The following is a 13,700-nucleotide window of genomic DNA, read 5'->3' on the forward strand; positions in this document are numbered from 1 at the left end:
TTCCTCTCCTGCCCCCAATCCCTCTCAGCATCAAAGTCCTTTCCAATGAGTCAACTCTTTGCATGAGGTGGCCAAAGTACTGGAGCTTCAGCTTTAGCATCATCCCTTTCAAAGAAATCCCAGGGTTGATCTCCTTCAGAATGGACTGGTTGGATCTCCTTGCAGTCCAAGGGACTCTCAAGAGTCTTCTCCAACACCACAGTTCAAAAGCATCAATTCTTCAGCACTCAGCCTTCTTCACAGTCCAACTCTCACATCCATACATGACTACTGGAAAAACTATAGCCTTGACTAGACGGATCTTAGTCGGCAAAGTAATGTCTCTGTTTTGAATATGCTATCTAGGTTGGTCATAACTTTTCTTCCAAGGAGTAAGTGTCTTTTAATTTCATGGCTGCAGTCACCATCTGCAGTGATTTTGGAGCCCGAAAAAATAAAGTCTGACACTGTTTCCACTGTTTCTCCATCTATTTCCTATGGAGTGATGGGAGCGGATGCCATGATCTTCGTTTTCTGAATGTTGAGATTTAGGCCAACTTTTTCACTCTCCTCTTTTACTTTCATCAAGAGGCTTTTTAGTTCCTCTTCACTTTCTGCCATAAGGGTGGTATCATCTGCATATTTGAGGTTATTGATATTTCTCCCGGCAGTCTTGATTCTAGCTTGTTTCTTCCAGTCCAGCGTTTCTCATGATGTACTCTGCATAGAAGTTAAATAAGCTGGGTGACAATATACAGCCTTGACGTACTCCTTTTCCTATTTGGAACCAGTCTGTTGTTCCATGTCCAGTTCTAATTGTTGCTTTGGCTTCCCAGGTGGCTCAGTGGTAAAGAATACCCCTGCCAAGTAGGAGACCCGGATTAGATCCCTGGGTTGGGAAGATCCCCTGAAGGAGGGCATGGCAACCCACTCCAGTATTCTTGCCTGGGAAATCCCATGGACAGAGGAGCCCAGGGGCTGCAGTCCATAGGGTCTCAAGAGTCGGACATGACTGAGCAACTGAAGAACAACACTTCAGGTAATCACAAAGGGTCATAAAGGCCGCGCATTGCCCAGGGGTACCTGACCCAGGCTAGGCTGTTAACTCAGGGCTGTGTCTCCTCCAAGACAGAGTGTCCTTTGCTAACTTGCCATACAGTTAACTGGGTGGTGGTTCTGAGACAGGCTGGGTGGGACCAGGGACTCTTTGCTGCAGGGCTTGTACCTGCTCAGAAGTCCCCTTGAGCAACAAAATACAAAGAAACTATAAGAGACTGAAAATAAGTGCCTGCATGCTAAGTTGGGGAAAATTATGGACTAGATACAAAAGACCAAAAACCCAGTTGTCACTTCTGAAGAGCTGGGAGCCAAAGCAAATACTGCAGATGCCCCCTTGCACACATCACCAAAGGGGTGGGCAAACTACCTAGGCCACCCCTCCAGCGCAAGCCCTGGAACACACCCCTAACAACCCTACCGTCACCCTATGTAAGGAACCAGCTCACCAAGCTGAGTCCCCCCACCCCGACCCCTGCTCCCACCCCTGCACTCCTGGAGCTAGCCAGGGAGCAAGGAAACCTGTTATTTGGATTTCTTTCCTTCCTACTCTAGTGGAGGTCCCAATAAAGGCTTACTTGAACTTCTTATCGGGCATCTTATCAATTTCTGTTGCTAAGGAGGGCAAAAACCCTGGTCAGTAACAGTCCCTGCCCTGGTTGAGGCCCTAATTTAGCTAACTGTTGAGTGAAGATAATGCAACTTAACAGTACTTATTGAACACCTGCTGTGTGCCAGGCACCTTTATAAATTCTTGAAAGTGAAAGTCACTCAGTCGTGTCTGACTCTTTGCGACCCCATGGACTATACAGTCCATGGAATTCTCCAGGCCAGAATACTGGAGTGGGTAGCCTTTTGCATCTCCAAGGGAATCTTCCCAACCCAGGGTTCGAACCTAGGTCTTTTGCATTGCAGGTGGATTCTTGACCAGCTGAGCCACTATAAATTCTTAGGCTTCATCCAGTGTCAGTAAAGCTCTGGGCAGTGAAAAAAACAGCAGTAAGTAGTGCCTGCGGTGGCACTGCTGACCCAGCAAGAGGTGTAGGCAAGAGCTGCCCAAGAAACCTGCATGCCTCACTCCCCAGCTGGTGGCCAGGCCTCCAGAGGAAGCTGCTGGGCTGTGGGGGTCAGCAGCTCTTCCAGTGGTCTGTCCCAGGACCCTCATTATTCGAAGTCTGGCTCCTGAAATGTCACCCCCTCTATGTACCTTGGACAGAGCCATACAAGTTGTACCTTCTGCAGGCCAGAGGCAGGACTTCCCATGAAGTTTGCCATTTTCCCCCAGAAAACATAGGGCACATGTTGGGCTGGGAATACCTTTTATTTGGCCACATGCAGCAGGGGTAGGACCAGAGGACAGCTCTCTTTCCAGCAGGAGGGAGAGGTGGGAACGTGGGCAGGCAGGGTGGGAAGGTCCTGGGGATGGTAGTTCTGAGGGTAGGGTGGGGCCCTGGAATGCTCTCCAAGCTCCAGAGAGTGTGGTCTAGGCATGGAGGTAGACAGGTGGTTCTTGAAAACCCCGATCCTACTCATTCAGGGTTCACATATCCCAGTTCTCAGGGACCAGTCCTGGCACTACCCCCACTCCCACCTGCCCTGGCTTACCCTGCACAGAGTTCCAGGGGGGTCTTTTGGAGAGCCCTGCCCCCACTTAATACCTATGTGGCTTCTGGGGCTTCCCTGACAGTGAAGACTGTCTAGACCTGGCCAGGACCCCACCCACTGGGCCTATCTCAGACCAGGCCTGAGCCTCTGGGCCAAAGCCACCTCCCTGAGTAGGGGCACAGAGTCAGAGAGTTTGATGGTGGTAGAGAATGGGCCAGCAGAACCCTCTTTCCACTCCTAGACCCGTCTGAGCTACACGGTTACCTCCCAGCATCTGTACTACATAGGGCAGTCACAGGCTTGCCGGAAGTCCTGACTGTCCCTGCTCTGAGGGCCCTCAAAGAAGACAGTGAGAAAGTGGCCCAGGGAGAGAAGGTAGACACACAGATCTGGGTTACCAGCAGAGCTTGGAGACCCTCCCTCAGAGGTGATAGGGGGAGGAGCCTGGGGGAATGACCTGTGCCTCCCTAACCTCAGGGGCCCCATCATTCAGACTGAGACCCCTGGCAGAGAACTAGCTACCCATAACATATGAAGGCTGCACAAACAAAGAGCCTCCACAAAGTGGCAATTGGGGAGCTGGGGGCAAAGATTAACTCGGAGGTCTGGGGGTGCCTGGCCTCTACCTCCCTTTCCCAAGCCCAGCCCTTCTCTGACAGCAGTTTTTCAGTTGGGATTAGGTGGCTGGGGGCTCGGGGGTGTCATGGCAGTGGGGGCCCGATGGTGATGCTACTGTTGGTGACCCTTGGGCCATACCAGCCAGCCCAGTAGTGAGTGTCCACACCACCGTGCTGAAACCAGATATAGCGGACGCCGGGCGGATAGTTGGAGAAAGTGTGGGAGACCTGGTGGGGTGGGGCAGAGGAGGAAAGGAGAGTGGTCGGGGAGTTGACCCCGAGGGTGGCACTGCCTGAGGGGGTGATGGGGCCAGGATGGGCTGAGACCTTAGTGCTTGACCCAGAGTCAGGAGAATGGAATTTCAGTCCTTACTCTGATTTTGGGCAGACTACCTCCCTTGTCTATGCCTCAATTTCCTCATTTGTAAAATGGAGCAAAATCTTGCCAGATCCACTCCATGGGATTATCTAAGTGCAGCTCAAAGGAACTGAAGGAAACTTTACAAGCTGCCAAAAAATGTCCAGTCATCACTGAGCACATGTGGCTATTTAAGTTAAAATTAATTAACGTTAGATAAAATTAAAAATTCAGTTCCTCAGCTACACTACAAACTGGCTCTTACTAAGTTTTCAGTTGTTGCGTGTGGCTCTGGGCTATCAAACTGGACATGGCAGACAGACCGTTTCTGTCACTGCAGAAAGTTCTTCTGGAGATCACTGGTCTAGATCAGGAGTTAGGAAACTGGTCTAGGGGCCCACTACCTGGTTTTATAAATAAAGTTTTATTGGAACACAGCCATGCCCGTTTGCTAAAGCTGCTTTCATGACAATGGCAGAGCTGATGAGCTGAGTAGTTGAGACAGAGACAGTACAGCCTGCAAAGCTTAAACTATTTGTATCTGGCCTTTTAAGAAAAAGATCACTGAACCCTGACCTAGACAATAGTTGTAACTGGGTAATTAGTCAACCTTTTTGAACATATCTTTCCAAGCATCATTTCACTGAAGTCTTTTAGAGGTCAGAGCAGCCAAAGCCTAGGTCAGAAGCAGTGGAACTGGAATCTGAACCCAGGTCTGTGTGACTGCGGTCTCAGCCTTGGACAGTATGCCCCCATCCCCTTCACGACTCACACACCTCCCTCCACTTGGCATCGCTCTTCTGCTGGATCATTGCTGGGTCTGGCTGGAAGGTCCCCAGAGGTGCGTGTGCTGACGACAGGAGCTGAACACACAGCTGGTACTTGGACCCGCAGTCTGGCCTGGCTGCGAACCTGCAGGCAGTGGGAGGGCCCATTAGGGCCTTGGAGATGGGGGGCAGGGTAGGAGTGGGGCACCTGAGTGGCAGGCCCCCCCATGCCCTTGCCCCAGGCACTTACCAGTCTTTGACCTCAATATCTGGCCTTGTGGTGTCCATCAGCTCCTCCCAGTACCCTTCGGCCTTGAGATCCACCACCTGGGACTTGAGGCAGGTGCTGGGGGTAGGTGGAGGGGTGGGAGGGGCTGGGGCTCGCCACCAGGGCCCTCTAAGGCTAGGCCTGCCCTTCCCAGAGCAGGAGAGGCCTCAAGGTGCAGTGACTTGGGCTTCCCCCCCTCCCGGAGACCCCATGGATCTTACTAATAAGAAGTCACGAAGTATTTCTTGACCTGGTCATTGGGGAATTCCTTCCTCTGGTCTTTGGAGAGATCTTCCACCTTCCACTCATCACCTCCATTCACGTCCAGGCTCCAGAATTCAAACCCCTCTGGTGGGAAAGCAGAGTTCACATCAAAGGGAGGCCCCCTAGTGGTCAGCGCCTAAGCACCCCTTGCTCCCAGCATCTCTCCCTGGATTTCAGCAGCTTCCCTCAAGCCCCCAGCTGGGGAACCCTGCACATCCGGTGTGCCAGGCACCACCATGACTGACTTCTACTGAGAATCCCGATGGTGGGAATGACCAGATGACTTCTGTTAGGGAATGCTCTGATGCCAGGCAGATCTGGATCTAGCCCCAGCTCTACCAATACTGGACTCTGTGACCTTATGCAGGCTGCTTTCTCTCTCTGAGCCTTGGTTTCATCCTCTGTAAATGGGTCAGGAACAGAGACTGGAAAACTTTTTCCACAAAGTGTCAAGTTTTGTGGGCTCCATATTGACTATCACATAAAACCTTAGAAATTCTTCTTAGCTCCTGGGCCAGATTTGGCCTATGGACTATGGTATGTCAACTGCTGGTCCAGAACATAGCTGTTGGGGAGTCAAGTGAGGAGGCATCTGAAAGCTCTGGACAGCTTTGGGTGGTTTTATTATTTCACTCCAGAATTTGACCACATAATGGAGAATGAGGTTCTCATCCCATCCCAGTGTCCAATTAATCAGTTACAACACAGCAACAGAAAGGGGGGCCTCTGGATAACCACAGAAGTCATGTTTCACCTGCTGCTGGAATGTGTTGGAAAGATTAGATCTCTCCCTCTTTCATGAGCAAAGTCACCTTTGTCCTCTGGGACACTCCTAGTAGGCTTAATCCTGGAGTCTGGGAACCAGGCCAAGAAAATATGGTTCTGACTTCCGGGTCTTGTGTCGTGGGCACAATTAGTCCCAGCTGGCCAATATTCCTTCTCAGAAAGGTCACTGGGGAAATAACCTTAAGAGTGGAATAGGAAATGCCACTGTTGGCCTCAGTTTTCCCATCTGAAAGATGGGTGCCTAACAGCACTTACCTCTTAGGATTACTGTGAGAGGATGAAAGGCATTAAGCCCCCTAAAATACCTGGCTGGCTCATTGTTAGTGCTTAATGAATGTTAGCTGACATCACAACAGTATGTGTGTTTGGGGGCATGTCAGATCCAGTCAGCATCCCACCTTCGGCACATGGGTTATGCAGGAGGTTCCTGTGGAGGCTGCGGAGGAAGTAGAAGACCTTCCAGTCGGCCACAGGCTTGTCCCAGTCCTCGGTGATGAAGCCCTCGCGCAGGCACTTGCGCTTCCAGAGGGTCACGAGATCGATGAGGTCACGCCAGAGGCTGCAGACCAGGCGGCAGCGCAGCAGCAGCTGGCGGGCAGGCACGTGTGTGAACAACTCGAGCAGGATGTTCTCAGGCAGCTCGTTGATGTTCCCCACCGCCATAGCTCTCCTGTGGGCATTGGCAAGCTACACTGCAGACCTGGCCCCCTCCCGAGTACCAGGTACTCACAGCACCCTGTGGTGGAGGTTCTCCTCCCAGCTCTGCCACTGATTGTCTCAGGAAAGTCACCGGGCTTCTCTGAGCCTCAGTTTCCTGCTCTGTAAAGTGGGGCTAGGAACAGTACTTACCTCCTGGAAAGGGTTCAAGGACCTCTCTCAGGAGAAGCTCAGTAAAAGGTGAGCTCTGGTTTTTTTTTTACTGGCACCTCACAATAGCCCCTAAGGGAGGCGAAGGAGGCAGAAGAGGTGCGATCTGCCCGAGGCCACACGGACAGAAGCAGCGGAAAGGAGCCTGAGCCCTTTCTGAGTCTAGAGCCAGCCTTTTTCAATAGGCCAGTCTTTCCCCTGGAAATATGAACGCAAAGCCCCGCAGCCTGTCTGGCACCTTCTTCTCATTCTCTCTCCCATCCTCAAAACAGAGGAGGGGAAAGCATAATTGTCATTGTCTTCGACCGACGTCCAAAGGGCTCAAGCCACGTTTCCGAGACCACGGAGGAAATGACCTGCCTGGGTGAGACTGGAGAAGCGGTAGGCGAGGGCGAGCCGCCTTTCCTATACCCCCATCCCCATCCCCGTGGCTGGGCTCCAGGCCCAGGTGCCCTCGCGCGTCTTCGACTTCCCATCCCTCCTTGTGGCTTTCAAAGTCTAGGCTTGGACCCCTGCCCATCGATGGCGACCCCAGTTGGGTCTCTTGCCCGCGCCGCCGCCCGAGGCCGCTCCGCGCAACCCAGCCGCCTGGGCCTTGTTCGCGCTGGGTCTCTCTCGGCACACTGCGGCGGGCCCGGAAGCATAGAGGCCCCCGACCCCCGCAACCCTCATCCTCGCCCCGGCGCTCCCCACGCCAACTCCCACCGGTCACCTGCGCTCGGCCGCCGCTATGCGATCCCGTTTGGCAGCCGGGGCTGAGCCTGCCTGGACCTGCAGTCGCGGTGGGTGCGGCCTCGCCTACGCGGCCGACCAAGCCCCGCCCCGGCCCCGCCCCCGCGGGCGCCTCCGGTCCCCGCCTCTTCTGGAGCACTAGGCTTCGGACTCGCCCCTCACTGATGTAGGAAAATTACCTGGGGTGGCGGGGGTGGGGCGGGCGGTGCCGGGAGGAGCTTCTGCCCTCTTCCTCCAACTGGCCCGCGCACCCCGCACCCTCCGCGTGAACCAGACTCTACCCGCCCCCTCACCGCCTCCTCCAAGCAGTCACCCCAGGAGGGCGCAGGGAGACGCCCGGAATTGGGCTCCCCCTCCTCCTACATTAAAAAACAAAAACAAAACCCGACCTTTCCGGGCCTCCTGGGTCTGCCAAGGAACCGGGAGCCTCCGGCCTCTGGCCGATAGCTCCGGACTGCAGGGCGTCCCGGCGCGGGGCCAAACGCTGGGCGGGGGCGGAGGCGGGGGCCTTTAAAAGGCTCAGTCGGCCGGGACCCGACCCAGACGCGGGCAGCGCCTGGACTCGCCGCCGCCGCCTCGGGACTCGGACAGCCCCGCAGCGCTCCGGGTCCTCCTCCTCCTCCTCTCTCGAACGCCCTCCGCAACGATGGACGGAGACGGTGACCCAGGTAGCCTCCGCCACCGGATCCACTCGCTCAGTCTAGGAGGGGTGACCGGGGCAGGCGGGCGAATGCTACGGAGAGGGCACATCAGAGAGCGAGGGGGCCCCCCAGACCCAGAGCGGCAAACTTTCACCCAAGCAGAGCCCTTGAGACAGTCTCTAAGGAGCACAGCCTTCTGTCTGGTATCTTGATGTGCGGGAGGCCTTGAGAGATGACAGGCAAAGGGAGGACTCCTGGGTCCCATTTAATCCGCAGATAGCATAGGAGCACGTTCCTTCCTCCTCTTGGCTTCCTGAGGGTCTGATGACCGGGATCTGGGACCCATCTGCGATGGAAGAGGCCGCAAGCCTTTTTATTCCATCAGCTTCTTGCATTTACCAACTCTGGGCCGTGAGTTGTCTGAATCCCCACGAATTTCTTGGGGTTACTGCCCTCTCCCCACCTTATCCAAGCCTTCCTCCTGGGATCCCTTGTCTGGAGGGGCTATCCTCATTTGGTTGGCTGGATGCCCAGTGGGCACCAGGCCAGTGGTGAGAGTTCAGGCATCAGTTCTAGCTGATGCTTAGAACCCTTTGAGACTGCCCAGTCATCTTGTCTGGCACCAAAGACCCCCTCCTCATCTCTAGGAATTCCTGCTGGGCCTGGAGGGGTTGCTTGCTGAGTCAGGGTGGGAACAAGACCTGCCCACTCCCAGATTCCCTCACCCCTTTGTCATCAGGCCCATACGAGAGGCCATTGCTTGGGGGAGACAATGGGTAACAGTGATGCTCACTAGGGTGGCTGAGATGCCCTGCCCCCACCTCTAGCCCTGAAAATCCTACCTCCTTCAGCACTTGCTCCCAATCCATGGCCCCCTTGCCACACCTTTCATAGGACCCAGAATGGGTTCCTGCTTTTTCCCAGGGCCCAGCTATTCCCCGGACTCAAGGGCCCAATCCAAGTGAGTGAATAAGCCTCAGAGGCAGTTTCCAGAACCCAGATAACTTTCCAAAGGCAACAATGTGGGGAGTTGTATTTGCTCCAGAGAGGGTGGGGGGCCTGTAATCAGATCTGGGGCCTTGAGTGCCAGGCCTGGGGCCAGGAGAGGGGACTGGGCGAGGTGCACCTTTCTGGGGAGCATCAGGTGTCCACCAGGGCCAGGGCAGGGCAGGGCAGGGGGAGGGGTAGAGAGGTGAGGACACTGGGCCCAGCTCCCTGGAGAGCTGTGGGCAGCAGGGCAGGCAGGTGACATGGCTTCAGGGCAGGCATTTTCCTCTACGCCATCTCCACTGTTCTACGGTGTGACTTGGGAGAGGCCAGTAAGCCTCTCTGGGCCTCAGTTGCCTCCTGGCCAGAGGGGTGGGTAAAGCACCATATCATAAAGATGTGGCAAATAATAATAATAATAAAAGCTAATAATGAAGGGAACTGTGCTAACTAATAAGATCTACTGAATAAGATATACTGAGGACTCCCTGTGTACTCCGGGGTCTGAAGAGGTAAACCCTGATTCGGCTCTCAGGGGTCTGACTGGGGTTTAGGGGTGGGGAATCCTGCATGTGAGGAGGTGAAGGACTGGCTGGCCAGGTCCTGGCAACCCCCAGCCTTGGGTCTGGGCCCTACCTGTTCCTCCTCTGGTGCCTGGCCTGTTTCCGCCACTGCCTTGGCTTTCTAGGGCCCAGCCCTTAAGGAACCCTCCCCACCCCTTCTTAGGTCTGAGAGCAATGGCCTCCCCCATCACTCAGAGTGGCTCCATCTCCTCCTCACTGTCTCCAGGGACACTGGGCACACAGAATCTGCTTATTCAAGGCTTGGATGGCCCAGCTGAGGCCAGCCAGGATCCAAAAGACAGTTCAGCCCACAGCTCCTGACATGGGTCCCTCTCATAATTTAGAATGCCCTTGCCCACTCCTCAGTGGAGGTGATCATCAGTACCATCTGAATGCCTTGGTGCAGGGATTATTCCTATTTTATAGACAGGGAAGCTGAGGGCCAGCGATAGGAAAAGGAGTGAAGAAACCCTCCTTCCCAAGTACGTATTACACCTCCCTGTTGTCTTTTAAGGAGCCTCCCTCCCCCACCTGCAAGCCCCTGTTTCTTCTTCCCTTCAGGCCTCAGGTCCCTGTGTCCCCTGCCTGAATACCAGCATTGTGACCTTTGGCAAGTCATTCCACACCTCTGAGCCTGAGCATTTTCACCTGTGAAATCAAAATTATAACTCCCAACTCCACGAATCATTTTCTCAAGGCTGTGGTGGTTAAAGGCAGCTCTGGAGCCTGACGGTGTGCTCAGTTGCCTTAGTCACGTCTGATTCTTTTTGACCCCATGTGACCAGGCTCCTCTGTCCATGGGATTCTTCAGGCAAGAATACTGGAGTGGGTTGCCATGCCATGCCGTGGTTGTCATGCCTGACCCACAGATCGAACTCACATCTCTTGTATCTCCTGCATTGGCAGGTGGGTTCTTTTCCGAGAATCATCTCGGAAGCTCCATTGCCCGAGTTCAAATCCAGGTTCCAGTCACTCATTTGCTGTGTGATTCTGGGTGGTTTCACCTTTCAGTGCCTCAGTTTCCTCATCAACGGAATGGGATGATAATACCGACAACCTTGAAGAGATGCTGTGATGATTTAAAGAGTAAATACAATTAAAATGCTTAGGATGAAATAGGGCCCAACTCTTGGTAGCGTTAGTCGCTCAGTCACGTCCAACTCTGCAACCCCACGGACTGTAGCCCTCAAGGCTTCTCAGTCCATGGGATTCTCCAAGCAAGAATACTGGAATAGGTAGCCATTCCTTTCTCCAGGGGATCTTCCCAACCCAGGAATCGAATCCAGGTCTCCTGCATTGCAGGCAGATTCTTTACGGTTTAAATGATCAGGAAAACCCAGCGCAATTGACAATAGCTGCTGACAGTGGGCAGGGGAGTGTGTCAGATGCCAGGCACTGAGGGTGAAGCAGTGAGTTGCCCAGATCCTGTTCTTCCCCTCATTCCCTCAGTCTAGTCCAAAGAAAGGTGTTTATAAACCATCACATTCTTGGATAAAAGCTAGAAAGGACGGAACTCCCAGTGGTGAGGTGAGAAGACTTTGTCATAGGGGAGGTCCAGGAGGGCTCCTTTGAGGAGGTGACTGGAGCAGAAATCTCAGAGGGCTGGCTGTTCAGAGGGATAAGGGACTTCCATGTGTCAGAAATATCATCAGTTATTGCTCTCGGCTCAGGTATGTATGTGGTGTACTGGCTGTGCAAGGGAAACAGTCCTCTGAGGCCACTCTTCAGACCTGGGCCTGGTCGGTGGCCCCGGTCCCCTGGGCTTCCTCCACAGGGCCCTACTCTCGGGTCACGGAATCCGGCCCCAGTTGCGGACTGTCGGAGCGTGGGTGGAGGCGATGCCCTTCACATACAGGTTGTGGGGCGCGGCGGGGGACAGTCGTGGGGAATCTCAGCCGCATCCCCACTCCGCCCACCCTCAGAGAGCGTGGGCCAGCCGGAGGAGGCCAGCCCGGAGGAGCAGCAGGAGGAGGCGTGCGCGGAGGAGACAAGCGGCGGGGAGGAGCGGCCCGAGGACGAGGGGGAGGAGGAGGCAGCATACCTGGACGAGCTGCCCGAGCCGCTGCTGCTGCGTGTGCTGGCCGAGCTGCCGGCCGCCCAGCTGGTGCAGGCCTGCCGCCTGGTGTGCCTGCGCTGGAAGGAGCTGGTGGACGGCGCCCCCCTGTGGCTGCTCAAGTGCCAGCAGGAGGGGCTGGTGCCCCAGGAGGGCCCCGAGGACGAGCACGACCACTGGCAACAGTTCTACTTCCTGAGCAAGAGGCGGCGCAACCTGCTGCGCAACCCGTGTGGGGAAGGTGAGGGGTCGCGCCCTGTCACCCTGGCCTTGGGACCTCTATACAATGGGCCGTAACAAGGCCAGCCTGCTTTGAGCGGTAGATGAGATAAAGTGCTTTGTGCTGTGCCCAGCAAAGAGTATCCCCAATACAGACTGTAGTATTATCTTTCTGTCTTGTTCCCTGGGTTAGGTTTGGGGGGGGGGTGTCCGCTCTCCCTGGGGGTCCTTTCATCCCCGGGAATCTGGGGCAAGACAGATTCCACGGAAGACCCTCCCGAGAGCGTGAGGAAATCCGGGAAAAAACCAGGAGGTGCTCACCGTTTACCTCCACCACCCTCTGCCCAACGTTCAAGGACCACCTTCGCCCTCCCTCCACGATGGGGGCAAGAGCCAGTCCCCCCACACCCTCGCAGGGACGGGGTGGCCAGCGTGGGGCTGTTGTGTTCCTACAGAGGACCTGGAGGGCTGGTGCGACGTGGAGCACGGTGGGGACGGCTGGAGGGTGGAGGAGCTGCCCGGAGACTGTGGGGTGGAATTCATCCATGATGAGAGCGTCAAGAAGTACTTCGCCTCCTCCTTCGAGTAAGGAGAAGGGGGACGGATGGGAAGGGGAGGGGAGGAGCCTCCACTCCATCCTAACCCCCAGTCTCCCAGGTGGTGTCGCAAAGCGCAGATCATTGATCTGCAGGCTGAGGGCTACTGGGAGGAGCTACTGGACACCACTCAGCCGGCCATCGTGGTGAAGGACTGGTGAGCGGCCGGCGGGCTAGGGGAGTGGGGGCGAGGGCCAACTGGAACCGGCTACCCCGCTTCAGGGACCCCTGCCTCCCAACCCTAGAGGCTGCGACAACATGGGCCACGGGTTTTCAGGAGAAGGTGGAAATCTGCCTCCCCTCTTGAGTTTTAAATGTTGACAAGCTTTTTTGGTTTTGTTTTTCAATATCCATCTGCGATCCAAACAAGAAGTTTCTCGGCAGGTTTGGTTTTGGTCCCAAGGTTCGGTCTGGCCCATCTGGGATTTAGTTGTTGGGTTCGGACCTTGAGCGAGTCATTTTCTCTCTCTGGCCTCGGTTTCCTTATCTGTAAAATGGGGTCATTGGTAGTACCGGCCGGCAGGGTTAATTTCCGTTAAGAGCTGGGCCCAGAGTACCGGCTCAGCAGGGCTGAAGCCTGCCCGGGGCGCTCGCTCTCTCCTTCTGGGTAGGTACTCGGGCCGCAGAGACGCCGGCTGCCTGTACGAGCTCACGGTAAAGCTGCTGTCGGAGCACGAGGACGTGCTGGCCGAGTTCAACAGCGGGCAGGTGGCAGTGCCGGCGGACAGCGACGACGGTGGCTGGATTGAGGTGAGCTCGGAGGCCGGAGGGCGGCCGGCGGGGCCTGGACGCGAGGGGCGGGGCTTGTGGAAACCCCGCCCACGGGGCTTGTGGGCGGGGCTAGCCTGGGCTGTAGGAGAGACCCGAAGGAGGGATGCTGCGCTGAAAAGTCCAGGGGACTAGAGGAGAGTCAGGGCGCCGGGGTGGGAGTGGCTGGGGGAGGCCCCAGGGCTCTGAGTCTGACCCTCCCCTAACTCCCCACCTCCAGATCTCCCACACCTTCACCGACTATGGCCCCGGCGTCCGCTTCGTCCGCTTCGAGCACGGGGGACAGGACTGCGTCTACTGGAAGGGCTGGTTCGGGGCCCGGGTGACCAACAGCAGCGTGTGGGTGGAGCCCTGAGTGACCTGTCTTCCAGCCTCTCCCAGCTGCCTTGGAGGGGCAGAGGCCCGGGATTAGATAGGCCTTAGTAGCATCCTCACCCTCCCCACCCCCACGCACTCCTCTCGGTCCCATACTCTAAGCCCAGCCCCCACACAGGAAGAGAGAGGTTTTGTTGGTATATATTTGCATCCAGAAAATAAGATGGGTGAGAGTGTGGGTCTGCATTGGGCTGACCAC

The 13,700-nt window shown here is 55.7% G+C and overlaps 2 protein-coding genes across 2 annotated transcripts; one reads left to right on the top strand and one right to left on the bottom strand.

Moving 5' to 3' along the window:
- Positions 1-2,637: 2,637 nt before the first annotated feature.
- On the bottom strand, positions 2,638-7,297 carry LOC138090819 (F-box only protein 44). The gene is made up of 6 exons (XM_068986535.1): positions 7,280-7,297; positions 6,099-6,370; positions 4,872-4,998; positions 4,633-4,728; positions 4,392-4,527; positions 2,638-3,485 (listed from the first exon to the last, which is right to left on the bottom strand). Exons 2-6 carry the CDS (start codon positions 6,361-6,363, stop codon positions 3,342-3,344), a joined length of 768 nt encoding a protein of 255 aa, XP_068842636.1. The 5' UTR covers positions 6,364-6,370; positions 7,280-7,297; the 3' UTR covers positions 2,638-3,341.
- A 648-nt stretch (positions 7,298-7,945) lies between these two features.
- On the top strand, positions 7,946-13,481 carry FBXO2 (F-box protein 2). The gene is made up of 6 exons (XM_068985587.1): positions 7,946-7,967; positions 11,413-11,784; positions 12,218-12,347; positions 12,420-12,515; positions 12,970-13,108; positions 13,347-13,481. Exons 1-6 carry the CDS (start codon positions 7,946-7,948, stop codon positions 13,479-13,481), a joined length of 894 nt encoding a protein of 297 aa, XP_068841688.1.
- Positions 13,482-13,700: the final 219 nt, after the last annotated feature.

The sequence above is a fragment of the Capricornis sumatraensis genome, chromosome 14 (genome assembly GCF_032405125.1).
Source record: "Capricornis sumatraensis isolate serow.1 chromosome 14, serow.2, whole genome shotgun sequence".
Lineage (NCBI taxonomy): Eukaryota > Metazoa > Chordata > Mammalia > Artiodactyla > Bovidae > Capricornis > Capricornis sumatraensis.

Coding starts and splice junctions, on each gene's coding strand:
- FBXO2 (XM_068985587.1), top strand. CDS start 7,946: ATGGACGGAGACGGTGACCCAG. Junction 11,785..12,217: donor GCGCAACCCGTGTGGGGAAG/GTGAGGGGTCGC, acceptor GTGTTCCTACAG/AGGACCTGGAGGGCTGGTGC. Junction 12,516..12,969: donor GCCATCGTGGTGAAGGACTG/GTGAGCGGCCGG, acceptor CCTTCTGGGTAG/GTACTCGGGCCGCAGAGACG.
- LOC138090819 (XM_068986535.1), bottom strand. CDS start 6,363: ATGGCGGTGGGGAACATCAACGAGCTGCCTGAGAACATCCTGCTCGAG. Junction 4,729..4,871: donor TACTTCGTGACTTCTTATTA/GTAAGATCCATG, acceptor ACCTACCCCCAG/CACCTGCCTCAAGTCCCAGG. Junction 3,486..4,391: donor GCGATGCCAAGTGGAGGGAG/GTGTGTGAGTCG, acceptor CCACCCCACCAG/GTCTCCCACACTTTCTCCAA.